Here is a 14,436-nt window from a genome sequence, read left to right as displayed (position 1 = left end):
TTTCTTCAAGATTTCTATAGATATTGCAATATATTTTTATTATTAATTATTTTGGCCATGACAATCGTGTAGTGAGAAATCTGATATCGTAACAGTGCTAATCTAAATGAGTTGAAATAAAGGTTCTGAGATGAATAAGGTTATTTATGAAGAGAAACAGAGAAACAGAGACATATGAGGCTTCAGGAAGCTGTTGTTTAAATCTGCAAAGCAAAGAATTGCTTTAAGTTTTGTACACAATAAAAAGCTGTATAAACAATGTGTCAATGCTGTTTACTAAGTCTAGATCAATGTGACACTGTTAAACATATTTGTCAGTATTTTATGAAGTAGTATTTACTAACCATGAATAATGAAGGTGTGGTGTTGCCTGTTCCTCCACTGAACTTGATGTGTTCTTGAGCAGAAGTTACTTTGAAACTCCTTTAAACGTGCATTTCATAAAGGACTGATGAGTTGTTTTCTCCTGAACTCAAACCTGTTAAACCAGAACTCTTTCAGGAAACATTCTTTACACGCCTGGACTTGTGGCACTGCCTTCTAAGCTTTTTCCGTATTTTATTTATTTATTTCAGTCAGGGTGGCATTGCTGTAACCAGCGGCAGATTTCATGATTTCACTGATTCCTGTTTAATCAGTGTTTCAGCAGTTAATGATGGAGCGGTTCATGGAGTTTTATTTTGAACTTGGACTTAAGTATAAAGAAATACGGACAGTGCTTAGTTCAAGGAGTTCAGTAAAGTTATTCACAGATCCGAACTTCCCAGATCAAAAAATCATGAGCTAAATGTTGTTAAAACTCAAATGACACCCATTTCCAATCCATAGATGACGAGCTACAACCTCATTATCCTCAAAACGAGCCTTATAATATAAATCGATCTCCGTGAGACCGTCTGCAAAGTGCAAAACCCAAAAAGCGCTACTACAAATATTAGTCATTAACTTCAATGTTACACACTGTAGTGTCACCAAATTCAGTTTACACATCAGTGGTTTGTGGCAAGATCCATTTCCATTTGTTGAGACGTCCTTCAACTTTTTCTAAAACATTGTCCCAATTTTTACACACAAAAGTATCATCTCCAAGATAAACACCAAGATATTTAAACCCACCCTTGTTCCAAATTAACCCGGCAGGTAAAACAAGTTTTCTACTCATCACTGATTGTTACAGCTTCACTTTCCCCCAGTTAATTTTAGCAGAGGACAATACACCAAAAACTTGTTCTTGTTTTTTGACAATGACAACAACATCATCGGCATAAGCAGATCATTTAAAAACTCTAGGAAGGTTTACACCAATAAGAGATTGCCTTAATTTGAGCAGAAGAGGCTCTATGGCCAAGGAGTACAGCATACCAGATAATGAACATCATTGTCTGACCCCCCTATGAACTTTAAAAGGAGCACTTAAAACACCGTTGATCTTTAAAATACTCTCAATGTCACTATACAAGACTCAAATCATGTTTATGTAAGGATGGACTTCTACTAAGACTGAATTCAAGAATTCTAACCTGCAAGACATTCAACTCACTCCTCTGTCCACCTCCACCACCACCCTCCTCCACCTTAACTGCCGATGATTTTGCAAACTTCTTCACCAACAAAACAACAACTATCAGCAGTCAATTCTCAGCTCCACACACACAGGAACCCAGACCGACCCCTTCCACAGCCAATACCCCTCTGTCCTCCTTTTCGCCGCTAACAGAGGAAGAAGTATCTACACTTCTCCTCTCCAGTCACCCTACCACCTGCCCTCTAGACCCCATCCCCTCACACCTTCTACAAGCCATCTCTCCCACACTTCTACCAGCACTCACACACATCATCAACTCATCCCTCCATACTGGCACCTTCCCTACAGCATTCAAGCAGGCTCGGGTCACTCCACTGCTTAAAAAACCAACGCTAAACACATCTTTTGTAGAGAATTACAGACCCATCTCTCTCCTACCATTCATTGCAAAAACACTTGAAAGAGCTGTTTTCAACCAAGTAACATCCTTCTTGTCTCTAAACAACCAGCTGGATGTCAACCAATCTGGCTTCAAGAAAGGGCATTCAACTGAGACTGCATTACTGTCGGTCACAGAAGCCCTACGGATTGCAAAAGCTGCTTCCAAATCTTCACTCCTCATTCTCCTTGATCTGTCTGCTGCCTTCGACACCGTGAACCATCAGATCCTTATGTCCAGCCTCTCATCACTGGGCATCACAGGAACTTCACTCGACTGGTTTGAATCCTATCTCACAGGTAGGTCCTTCAAAGTCGCATGGAGAGGCGAGGTATCCAGAGCACATCAACTGACCACAGGGGTTCCCCAGGGTTCAGTTCTCGGTCCCCTCCTCTTCTCCATCTACACTACATCACTGGGACACATCATACAGGCACATGGTTTCTCCTACCACTGCTATGCTGATGACACACAACTCTTCCTCTCATTTCGACCAGATGATCCCACAGTAGCTGCACGGGTCTCGAGCTGTCTGGCAGACATCTCCACATGGATGAAGGAACATCACCTGCAGCTCAACCTGGCAAAGACTGAGCTGCTCGTCCTCCCTGCCAATCCGTCTCTACAGCACGACTTCACCATCCAGCTTGATTCATCATCAATCACACCATCAAGGTCGGTCAGAAATCTGGGAGTAACGTTTGATGACCAGCTGACCTTCACAGATCACATTTCAAAGACAGCTCGATCATGCAGGTTTGCGCTGCACAACATCAGGAAGATCAGGCCTTTCCTAACTGAGCACGCAACACAACTCCTCGTCCAGGCCCTGGTCATTTCTAGGCTTGACTACTGCAATGCTCTTCTGGCCGGACTTCCAGCATGTGCTACCAAACCTCTTCAGATGATCCAGAATGCTGCAGCTCGTCTTGTCTTCAACGAGCCCAAGAGGGCCCACGTCACTCCTCTGTTAATCTCTCTGCACTGGCTACCTCTCGCTGCTCGCATCAAGTTCAAGGCATTGACGCTTGCTTACAGATCTATCACAGGCTCAGCTCCCTCCTACCTTCACTCACTCCTACGAGCCTACATCCCCACCAGACGCCTACGATCAATCAACAAGCGACGTCTCGTGGTTCCATCACAGAAAGCCACAAGATCACTTTCCAGATCATTCTCATTCACAGTTCCATGCTGGTGGAACACTCTCCCCACCCTCATCCGGAATGCTGAATCCCTGACAACATTCAAAAAACAGCTGAAAACCCATCTCTTCCATGAGCACCTAAACTCATAAAAAAAAAAAAAAAAAAAAAAAAAAAAAAAATCCTTTCCCTTAAAATCCCACTTATCATGCTTATGCTACTCTGAATAATGCCTGAACTTCGTATTCTGAACACTTCGTGCGTTGTTGTTGTCTTTTGCCCCTTCATGATGACTCGCTTAATTTAGTCCTGATTTGTAAGTCGCTTTGGATAAAAGCGTCTGCTAAATGACTAAATGTAAAATGTAAATGTAAATGCAATAAAACAATAAAACTCACTAATCTGAAAAAGAGATCTATGGGACAGAGAGCACAACACAACTGCCCCTATCTCATCTCTTCCACCCTGACTTTCCTGACCCCTCACACTATCTTCTCCCCTCCAGGTCTCATTCAGTCATGCAAAACACACACACCTACTGTCTCCAGTTGTTTTATGAGAGGTCAAAATAAATACTTCTGGTGCGAATGGTAAAGTTGTTTCATTCCCGCAGCAGCAGAACAGTCAGAAAAAGAAAACAATGCCTGTTCTTCTGATGTGGGAGATGCCCCAATAAAGATCGTTGAAAACATTTGTCTTTATCCCCCAAACTCAGGCTGACCACTTGGGGCACGAGAAAGGGTCCAGCAAAAGCTGAATAAATATTTGGGTTCTAGATGTTTATTGTTCTTTTATTCCACTTGGGTATTTAAAGGGAATTGGTAAACCACTCAAAGAAGCATCTGTAAACAGAACTTCCCACACTGCTGCTGTGTGTCTCTATTGCCAGGTATGCTGACTCTTTTAAACTATTTTGATATTGCATTTTGAATGATGTCTCTATTATATGCTGATCAGTTGTGTACTATTTATTCTTTTTAATTCTTTTTATTTGGTGTTTAATTCTGCCTGGCAAAAATAAATGTTAACCTTGATTTATTCTGCATTCTTCTGAAATCATTCTTTCCAGTAGATTAAAGTGCAGTCCGGTGTTTCCGCAAATCTCTGTCCAGGGTAGATCAAACTGAAGGCACTATGAATGGAGCATGGAGCACGTCATATGGAGACCTTCCGATTTCTGACTATCACTGACTTAGCAAGTATTAAATAATTACACCTTTGTTATGAGTCTGCAGTGTGCAGCCGCTTAGGGTAAAATAGTTGCACTGCACCCTCTGACTATTTCAGAACTGGCTAGTTTGTGATCGTGAGCGCACATTCACGACGTGACGTCTCAAAGTGACACTAGGTCCTTAATGAACGAATATTTGAAATTATGAGATGCCCAGAATAATCCTTGGTCTAAATTAAATCACAACTAATCCGAGGATCAGCTGTTAAGATAGAAAATTGAAAAAACAAAGAGTCACTTTAAATTAAATTTGGAGTTAGGGCTGCAACAAACGATTATTTTGATAATCGATTAATCTAACGATTATTAGAACGATTAATCGACTAATCGTCGATTATTTCGCCGACTAATCAGTAAGTTTGGAACGATTATTCAGCTTTTTCAATTAGTTAAAACACTGAGTTATACATCAGGGTTTCTGCAGGTTTCAGTAAGTCAAATTTAAGACATTTAAGACTTTTTAAGACATTTTAAGACCATAAAGATTGAAATTTAAGACCTACACGACGCATTATCCAAGTTAGATAGATAGTTACCTCGGGATCATCTATCTATCTATCTATCTATCTATCTATCTATCTATCTTTCTATCTTTCTAGGATTATCTGATGTGTTTGTGTGTGTGAGAGAGGGAGAGGTAGTTTTTTTTTATCGAAAATTGTACTTTTGCATATTATACTGTAAACAGGGGCGTAGCAAACGGGGGGGGGGACACGTCCCCCTCACTTTTAGAAAGAAGTGATTCTGTCCCCCGCATTTTTTTTTTTTTTTTGACCCAGCGCCAATATTTCCGCCCGTGTTCTCTGATTTGTTACTTAGACTTGAGTGAACTAACATTCAGCCAATCACAGCGCGAATCATCTCTTGGACGTGTCTGCCATGAGCTTCAAATCTGTCTTGTTGCTCTTGAGAATTTTCGTTCGTTTAGTCACTTTGCTGTTTGGCCGTCTAAAGTAAAATGAACCCCAGAAAAAAAGCAGAAGACAATTACATCCTTTTTTCAAACACGCACTGTAAGTATGTATGTCGCGATGACATGAATCACGCGTAAAGTTTCCTTGTTGATTTAACCAACTGTAACGCAGTAAGACCGTCTATGAGTAAGACGTGTACGACAACAGAACCCATATGGACCTCGTCACGTCACGCCGGATTGTGCCGAGTGTGTTTTAAATGCTCTCCTACTTCGCTTTGGATAAAAGCATCTGCTAAATGAGACATAACAGATTATTCCCATCAGGCACGCAACGTCATAAGACGTTGATATTTAGTTAAATTTCGGTTGTGACGTCGGGTGACCAAAATAATATTAAAACCTTGTAAATACATTGATTTAGGTTTTATTGATATATTTTTATAAAATGTCTGTTGTATAAAATTACTGTAGATGTAATCTGTATACTCATTGAACACTTTTTTTGTCCAACTGTTAAGAAGAAAGATAAAAGTTATTGTTCAAGTGTAGTGTAACTGAAATATGTAAATATCATAAAATATCTTTTTGAATAAATCAGCCGTTTGAACGAATCGTTTGAATGAATGACTCGCTCATTAAGACGGTCGCCTGCCGCCTCCTACTGGCGGTTTAGTTTCATAAAGTATCATTCTTTTCAACATTCCTTATTTGTATATTCGAAAATATTTAAAATAATCTAATTTAATACAGTTATAATTTTTCAATGTAAATTATTTAATTTGATTGGTAACGTTAACAGCCTAGTGTCTTATTATTTTAATTGAATATATTGATCAAATTTAAGAATTTGAAATGAAAGATGGAGCATACATTTAATAACATTAGGGGGAAAATGCCCTTTATAAAGGTACAAAAAAAATTGTGTTTTCAAACAGTGATGTAATGAAACATTGACAATTTAAGTTTGTAGGGAGTAAAGCCTCTGTTTGCTATTAAGGAAATGTAATTTTGCCAAAAGAAGAACTTTTATTTTAAATAAATGTTAATTTTAAATCAGCCTACTTCAGTGTGATATGTTACCATATTATCATGCCTAACACTAAGAATTTGAATAATTGTAATGTGATGATCAGATGCAGATATCTAAATCAGAGAATATCATAGGTTCTGGCAATTTGCGGGTGGATTATTTATTTTTAACAGTGGATTCGGGTGACTCAAAGTGCACCAGATTAATGAATTTATCTTTAAAATGTACAAAATTTTCTTCCGGGGAGCATGCCCCCGGACCCCACCAGAGGTACCAAGCTCCACCCACAAAAATAATGTGGGAAACACATTAGGGTAACCTATATGATGATCTACATTGAAATTAAAATACATTGTTAGGATTTTACCACCTCCGCCTCATTTTGAGCCAGGAAAAACCCTGTTATGAACATCAACTTTGGGTCACATCCTATGGTCACATACAGCTTTTGTCCCCCCACTTTTATAATGGCTGCTACGCCCCTGACTGTAAAACACAATTATTGTTGATTTTAGTTGATCACAGTTGATCATAACTAGAGAGGAAATGATGAGATGATTAAAGTGACCAAAATTATCACGGTTATCACAGAATCCTGTTCAAAAAGTACTAATACTACAGAATGAAGTCAATTCAACAAGTTTTATGTCGAAAAACAGCAAATAACAAATTGATTAGCATCAATATGCACTTTTTGTTTACGTAAACATTAAAATACCATTAAAAATGATGGCCAGATTTTAAAAGAGCGTCTTGCAACATGTTATCTACTAACATGTACAAGTTCAAATAAAGTTTTGACAAAAAAGGTTTTATACAAAGATAAACCTCATATTTCAGCCTTTAAATAATTTTTTATAAAAAGAATGAGTCAAAAAAGATAAATTACTGACATTTACACATTAGCTTATATTTATCAGTAGTGTTTGGGTGCACCCCCATCCTTCATGTTGACTGAGCTTTCAATGTTGTTATGGAAAGGGGTGATTGGTTGGCTCGCCGGCCCAAAGTTGCCAGGGTGGTTTTTCGTCTCACAGGCGCTCGAGGGGTGCGAGAAGACCACCATTCAACCCGAAAACAGTCATATAACCATTCCAATGACTCCGAAGCTGTTCGGTTAAGATAAAAAAAGTTACTTAGTTCACCTTTAAAACATTTCGGTGCGTTCGTAATACGCACTGGGAACGCCAGAGCGTACATTGTGCTTTTGAACTTCCGCCCGCCTGCCCGCTCTGGTGCTCTCAGAGGCAATTTACGAACGCACTCACAATAGCCTAGTTTTTTTATGTACCTGTTCGTTTTTTTTATAAAAATGACTAAATTCACACACTTTTACGATGTTTTTGGGACTCAAACTGTTGGACAGCTAATTCAGAAAAAATACTTTCAAAATTTAACACTTTATAAAGCCGTGATAAGACTTTTTAATACTTTTTAAGGGTCTTAATTTTCCCAAAATTGATTTATCACCTTTTAATACTTTTCAAGACCCCGCAGATACCCTGTACATATTCTAACTATAATATAAAAAAAAAGAAAATCACTTCAGCTTTTGAAATGGTTGTTTTAATGAACTTTGAGCAACCTATTGGCAACTATTTGAGCAACTTTGAGCAACCTATTGGATATACAATAAGTCTGGTCAACATTGCCAACACCTTTGACAAAAGTTTGTAGTCAGTGCAGAGCAGAGCCACCGGCCGCCAGTTCTTGATCTCTTCCCCTAAATCCCCTTTTCTGGGGAGAAGAGTGAGGATTGCTCTCCTGCAGCTCAATGGTAAGTGTCCTTTACTTAAACTGTCTCTGAGAACAAGCAACAAATCTTAGCCAATCACAGGCCAGAAAACTTTATAAAAGTCCACAGGAAGGCCATCAATGGCTGGAGCTTTACCGCTTTCTAGACTCTCATAATTTTGACCACATTAAGTTTTGTTTTGAATAAAGCCTTTCGTTTTGTACAAATTGCATCTTAATTTTAAACAATGTTTCATCAACCAATTGCCTGTATTTAATAAATAAGAAGCAAAAATATGAGGCACAGATGCCAATGGCACATGTCACTATCTGGTCTTCATTGGCATGTGCCAGTGGATAGTGGCATGTATCATTGACATTATCACGACACCCGACTGACACAGAGTCGCAGAACATGTCACCATATGTTGTGAACTTGTGACACCTCCAGTAGTGACTGACAGATGAATCGACGTCTATACTGACGTAATTGTGACACAAAATCCTAAATAAATAGCCTTATTTTGGGATATTTTATATATCAATTAAATGCATTAAAGTCAGTACTATTTTTTCAAAGGTGTTATTTGTGTCACGTCTGTTTTTGATTGGCATGTGTGACTGAATGTTTTGTAATACCAGTGCTACCTTATGTTGTTTATCTCGCAAAGTCACAAACTGCCCAACATAAGTCCAAGTATATTAATGCTGAGTAGTATGAAAAAGCCTCCAAACATCACATAAATCATTTTAACAAGACAATTCTTACTGGCTCCATGTGTTTCTTGGTGGATTCTGTCTAGAGTTGCATTTACAGTGCAGTTAAAATCACCACCTAGGAACATGTATCCATCATCACTACAGTTACTTATTACAGTATTTAGAGAGTTTAAAAAGACCACCCTTTCAGTGTCTACAGTTGGAGCATAAACACTGATGAAAGTCATCTTTACACTTTCAAATACAGCTTGTATTTTTAACAAGCGACCTTCAATGATTTCTTCAGTAACACAAGCAGGGGCATAGCAACCGGGGGGGACGGGGGGGACGGTGGGGACACGTCCCCCGCACTTTTAGAAACAGCTGATTCTGTCCCCCGCATTTTTTTTGACCCAGCGCCAATATTTCCGCCCGTGTTCTCTGATTTGTTACTTAGAATTGAGTTAACTAATATTCAGCCAATCACAGCGCTTATCATCTCTTGGGCGTGTCTGCCATGAGCTTCAAATCTCTTGTTGCTCTTGCGAATTTTCGCTCGTTTAGTCACTTTGCTGTTTGGCCGTCTAAAGTAAAATGAACCCCAGAAAAAAGCAGAGGACGATTACATCCTTTTTTCAAACACACACTGTAAGTATAATGTATTACAGCATGTCGCGATGACATGAATCACGCGTAAAGTTTCCTTGTTATGATTTAACCAACTGTAAAGCAGTAAGACGTGCAAGACAACAGAACCCGTATGGACCTCGTCACGTCGCGCCAGATTGTGCCGAGTGTGTGTTGAATGCTCTCCTACTTGTTGCTTTTGGATAAAAGCGTCTGTTAAATGAGACATAACAGATTATTCCAAGCAGGCACACAACATCATAAGACGTTGATATTTGGTTAGATATTTAGTTAGATATTTGGTTAAATTCCGGTTGCGACGTCGGGTGACCAAAATTCTATGTAAATTCAACATATAATGTCAATGTTAAAATTATGTCCAATACCGACGTCAACTGACGTTGAGATTTTGTTGTTTTTGCGTAACCAAAATCCAACGTTAAGTCAACGTCAAATTGACTTGACTTCAACCCAATTTTCATTTAAGGTTTTATTGATATATTTTTATCAAATGTCTGTTGTATAAAATTACTGTAGATGTAATCTGTATACCCATTTAAAGGTAGGGTAGGTAATCCTGTTCAGAAACACTTTTTTTTATACTGGGTGAAATGGTCCTTCCATCCTGATAGTAGTCAATACATTATGTGTTCAGAAAAAGGAATGAAAAAAATCTGACCTCTGTAGCAGCTGCAGGACAGTCAAAACTCTGACCAATCACTGCCATTCGGTGCGAATGTAAAGAACCAATCAGATGCCTTCATGTCTCGTGCCCGAGCCCCACTGCGTGCACTCATCACATGTCACCGTTCCCGGAAATATTCAGCTCAAAGCACCTGCATATGCAGTCAGCGAAGGCAAACAAGGCAAAAACTACTTCCTCGGACCCTGCCCGCACTCTTGAACGACCTCCTCTGCTTCGCCCTCAACCCCGGACCTGTCCTCGAACCGACGATGCGGTACTTGTCTCCGGACTCTGAGTCTACGTTAGTCTTCATTAGAGTCAACAATGTTTTCATCATGGAAACTCTTACATGCAAAACACCGTATATGTTATGAATCTTACACGAAATTCACCTTCATCACAGTGTAACTGATGGTAATGGAAAAATGTGTATCAATGCAACCTGTTTTTAGCTTTGCCTTATAAATATAGATTGTTACCGAATGAAACTTTACCATTATCGATATGCTAGCTTGATAGTGAGTACTAAAAGAAGTCTTATTTGTTTATATTCATAGTGATAAAGTTAGGTATTTTATTACATGTGATTCTGACATGATGTCACTGTATGTCACTGCGCTCCTTCCTCTCCACTCGTCTCAGGTAATAAATGCGTCTTCCAGCTGAGCCTGAGCGTTTGGCGTCGCGCGTTCATGTGTTTTGGGGGCGTGGCTTTGGAAGGAGCTCAGAAGGGAGGGGGTGGGAGTGAATGGAAATAATGAGCTGTTTATTGCAGATTAAAAGGTCTACAGTCACTCGATTTTTATATATAAAGACAGTTTAAACAAATTTGGAAAGGTTTTTTTTTTTTAGAAAAATCCTACCTACCCTGCCTTTAACACTTTTTTTGTCCAACTGTTAAGAAGTAAGATAAAAGTTATTGTTCAAGTGAAGTGTAACTGAAATATTGTAAATATCATAAAATATCTTTATTTCATAAAAATAAACTATATATGTCCACAGTGGTCTGAAAGTCCCAAGTCCTGCAGTATTTTTTTATTTTGAGAATGATTTTACACAAATAGGTTGCGGTAAGCTATCATGGCATGTTCCCAAAATTGCCACTAGGGTGCTGTAAAATGCCAATTGCTATTCTATCTAGAATTTATTATTATGATCATCACCTTTGGGTCACATCACCATACAGCTTTAGTCCGGCCCCCGAACTCATCAACTTTAACTGATCTCAAGCCTTTGGTTCTTTGTAAAAAGGACTACATTTTGGTGAAAGAGTAAGCACTCTCCACATCCATCTGTGTGTCTCTGTCATATAATATAAAACTAGTGGAGCAATGTGATTGATGGTTAACCTTACTTTATTTTGGAAATTGTTATTGATTTGATATAGCAATTCTTGCCTAACTTTCATATTTGTTTGTTGTGGATTAACTTTTATATTGTTTGCTGTCGTTTTCCCTTGTTTGCTGTGATGTTGCTGGACCATTGATAGTACTGTTTTTCCTCCTTCATAAACTGCAACAACAAACACTAATTGACACACCTGTAGAACCCAACATCAGCGATCTAATTTGCCAGCTGATCAGATCACTCCCAATAAAAAGGAAGCTAGATCTCTTACCGGGAGAGAGAACACTCTGGACGGATGAACGAGCCGTGTGCTGAAGCGGACGGGTTTGCTGATCTTCTTTTCCCTCTGTGTTGTTGCTGACTGGATTTCCTGCGCCCTGGTGGAGCCGAATCCCAGACTCTGCAGTGTCAACAAACACAAACCTCAGACTGAAGGGAAGTGGTCTTTTTTTCCCACACTGATGTGCATGTGTGTTTTTAGCATCTGAGCTAAAGGAGTCGTTCTTAGTTGTTCATTTCTGCAAAGGTGCCAGATCGGCCGACGGCAGAGCAGCAGACACGATAGTATTGTTGATGAGCCCACTTGAAGTATAGTGATAGGCCCAGAGAGAAGGAAATGAATAGTGGAATAAAGTCGTTATTTTTTTGTTTGTTTTTGCGCACAAAAAGTATTCTCGTCGCTTGATATACTTAAGATTGAGCTACTGTAGTCACTTGGACTATATTAACGATCTCTTTAATAACTTTTCTGGGCCAGCAAGTTTGGGACACCTACTGTAGCAGCCTATGGAGGAGTGAGACAAGGCTCAGATTTCATCAAAAATATCTTAATTTGTGTTCCGAAGATGAACGAAGGTCTTACGGGGTTGGAACAACATGAGGGAGAGTAATTACTGACAGAATTTTCATTTTTGGGTGAACCCTTTAACTTTTAAAATAATAAAATACTATTTTGATTATTCTTGTCTTTCGTGTCTTTTTCTCTCTGTGTTGGTGTGACTGGGAATCTAGATTTATTTAAAATTAACTGACTTCCAATCTGTTACATCTCCACCAACATCACTTTCAGACTCTGTGTTCATCAACCCATCATCTGACTGGGAAGAGCAGCTCATGGGATTGACATGACACTTTTGTAACTTGATCATTTTCTGGATTTTTTTTTTCTCTTGGTTGACAAATGTCAGCGTCCAACAAAACCTCTTCCTCATAAAACAATACTGACTCAGCTACTCTAGTTGCGGTTTGACCAACATTTAATTCCTCTTTTAAAACATCTTGTGCGTTTTGTTCACTCGCTACATTTTCTATCTGCTCATGCGTGGGCTGAATATAACATTAGGAAGGAGGAGGATCCAAAATCAGGAATACTTTGAAGGTCATGTAAAAGCAGTTCAAGAAAATAGGGACATCCAAAATACCTTAGCAAACGCATAGCAACCACCCAGAATTATCTATTATCTATCACACTTTAAACTACTTCAAACTACTTTTAAACTACAAACTACTTTAAACTGCTTTAAACTTTCTGGTCAGACTTTCTCAAGCCAATTAAAAGTTTGTCTCAACGAACTTTTTAATCTAATTTATTATTATTACTATTGAGCATTTTCACATAGGTGAAATAAAAACATTAAATAATTTATAATATTATTTTCTCTGGTTTCTTCCTTTAAATATCACAATCCAGACACTTTAATTGGAGAGTACAGATTTTCTGTAGCCATCAAAAATACATCTGTTTGTCATAATCGATCTTCTCACTAAAGCTGATCGTCTGTGAATCAACACCTGGCCTACAGAAGAGTGGAAGTGTTGAACATTTACATGTTTACTTTCCACCTCTGTATATTTCAGATTGTAAAGAGTCTGTAAACTAAAAGCAGAATCCCTAGAGCTCGGTATCATTATAATCCTGAAGACTTACCGTGATGTGATATTTGTGCCAGTGTAAAATATGTGTTGGCTCTCTGTCACCCTGTTTGAGTTTGCATTCAGTGATCTGTCTACACTTTCTCTTCCTTTCTGTGGTTTTCCTGCCTGCAACTTTGACACAAGCAGAAAACAGGCTAACGCATGTATTAAACTGAGCAGCAATCTGGTCTCTGTGTCTCTTATTTGGTTCTCCAAGTGCACTGTCAGGCTTCACGAGATTTGGAGGGCATTGCAGAAGACTGTAGATAATTGAAGAAAAAAAGTCACGCTGGTTTGGGTTTGGTTTTCACTTTCACGTGTCATGTCTTTAATTTTGTAATTTACCTGTAGTCAAGGTCCCTGTCATGTGATTCCCTTTTTCCTCATGTGTTTTTTTCCCTGAGCGTAAGTCAGACGGGCCGCAAATGAAAGGATCAGACCGTTGAATCTCCAGACGGGCTCTTTTAAAATCAGTATAGACATTGACAGCACATTCACAATGCCACACTGAGAGCTCAAGCCCGTCGCAGTGAGAATAGTGTGTGTGTGTTTATTCTGATCATTACACTAATCTGAAGACAGAGCAAAAAGACAGCTTTCTGAATGTTAATTAATGCATTGATCTCCTTCATTTGTGTAACTATGGTGGCTGACAGTATCATTTATATAATTACTGCACACAGAGCCGTCGCATAGACTGTGCGAACTGTGCAACCGCACAGGGCCTCGTGCCAATAGGGGGCCTCGCAATCCTGCTGTTTTTTTTTTTTTTTTTTTACCACTTTTTAAAACATCATTTTTACATGAATGTAACAATTTTACAAATAAATAAAACATATCCAGTTAACTGGCAGAGCATTCATTTTGTTCGTTTTTTTTAAAAATAAGAGAAGATCTAGCGCTGAAATGTGTTTTTTAAATCAAGTGATCAAAGTGCTCGTTGCCGCTGCGATCAGTGGCGCGGATACAGTGTTTTCTCGTGTGGCTTAATTGCGCACACGCCGCACTGTCTTCATTTGGACGCGCGCTTCAATCCGTTGTGGATACTCTAACATAATGCACACAAATGTGTCCCTGCTTGATATACAACCACTGATTAACATAATAGGTTTTGATGAGAAAAAAAAAACTAACGTTATACGAG

The 14,436-nt window shown here is 38.9% G+C and overlaps 2 protein-coding genes across 3 annotated transcripts in view; one reads left to right on the top strand and one right to left on the bottom strand.

The window, feature by feature from the left end:
* LOC311289538 (protein NLRC3-like) overlaps positions 1-13,405 on the bottom strand; it is a gene marked incomplete at its 3' end in the record, with an annotated part of 96,978 nt that extends 83,573 nt beyond the window's left edge. For both annotated transcript variants that reach the window (XM_084407616.1, XM_084407617.1), the window contains exons 1-2: positions 13,306-13,405; positions 11,650-11,778 (exon numbers count right to left, since the gene is read on the bottom strand). The remainder of the gene's footprint in view (positions 1-11,649; positions 11,779-13,305) is intronic.
* On the top strand, positions 353-3,589 carry LOC311289849 (uncharacterized protein; the record flags this gene model as incomplete). Its single annotated transcript, XM_084408095.1, has 3 exons — positions 353-358; positions 1,483-2,263; positions 2,462-3,589. The coding sequence occupies 3 exons, from the start codon at positions 353-355 to the stop codon at positions 3,259-3,261; spliced, it is 1,587 nt and encodes a 528-aa protein (XP_084264221.1). The 3' UTR covers positions 3,262-3,589.
* Positions 13,406-14,436: the final 1,031 nt, after the last annotated feature.

This window comes from Rutilus rutilus (assembly GCF_951802725.1).
Source record: "Rutilus rutilus genome assembly, chromosome: 4".
NCBI lineage: Eukaryota > Metazoa > Chordata > Actinopteri > Cypriniformes > Leuciscidae > Rutilus > Rutilus rutilus.
The sequence above is the reverse complement of the archived record's forward strand: the minus strand, read 5'-3'. Positions and strand labels throughout refer to the sequence as shown.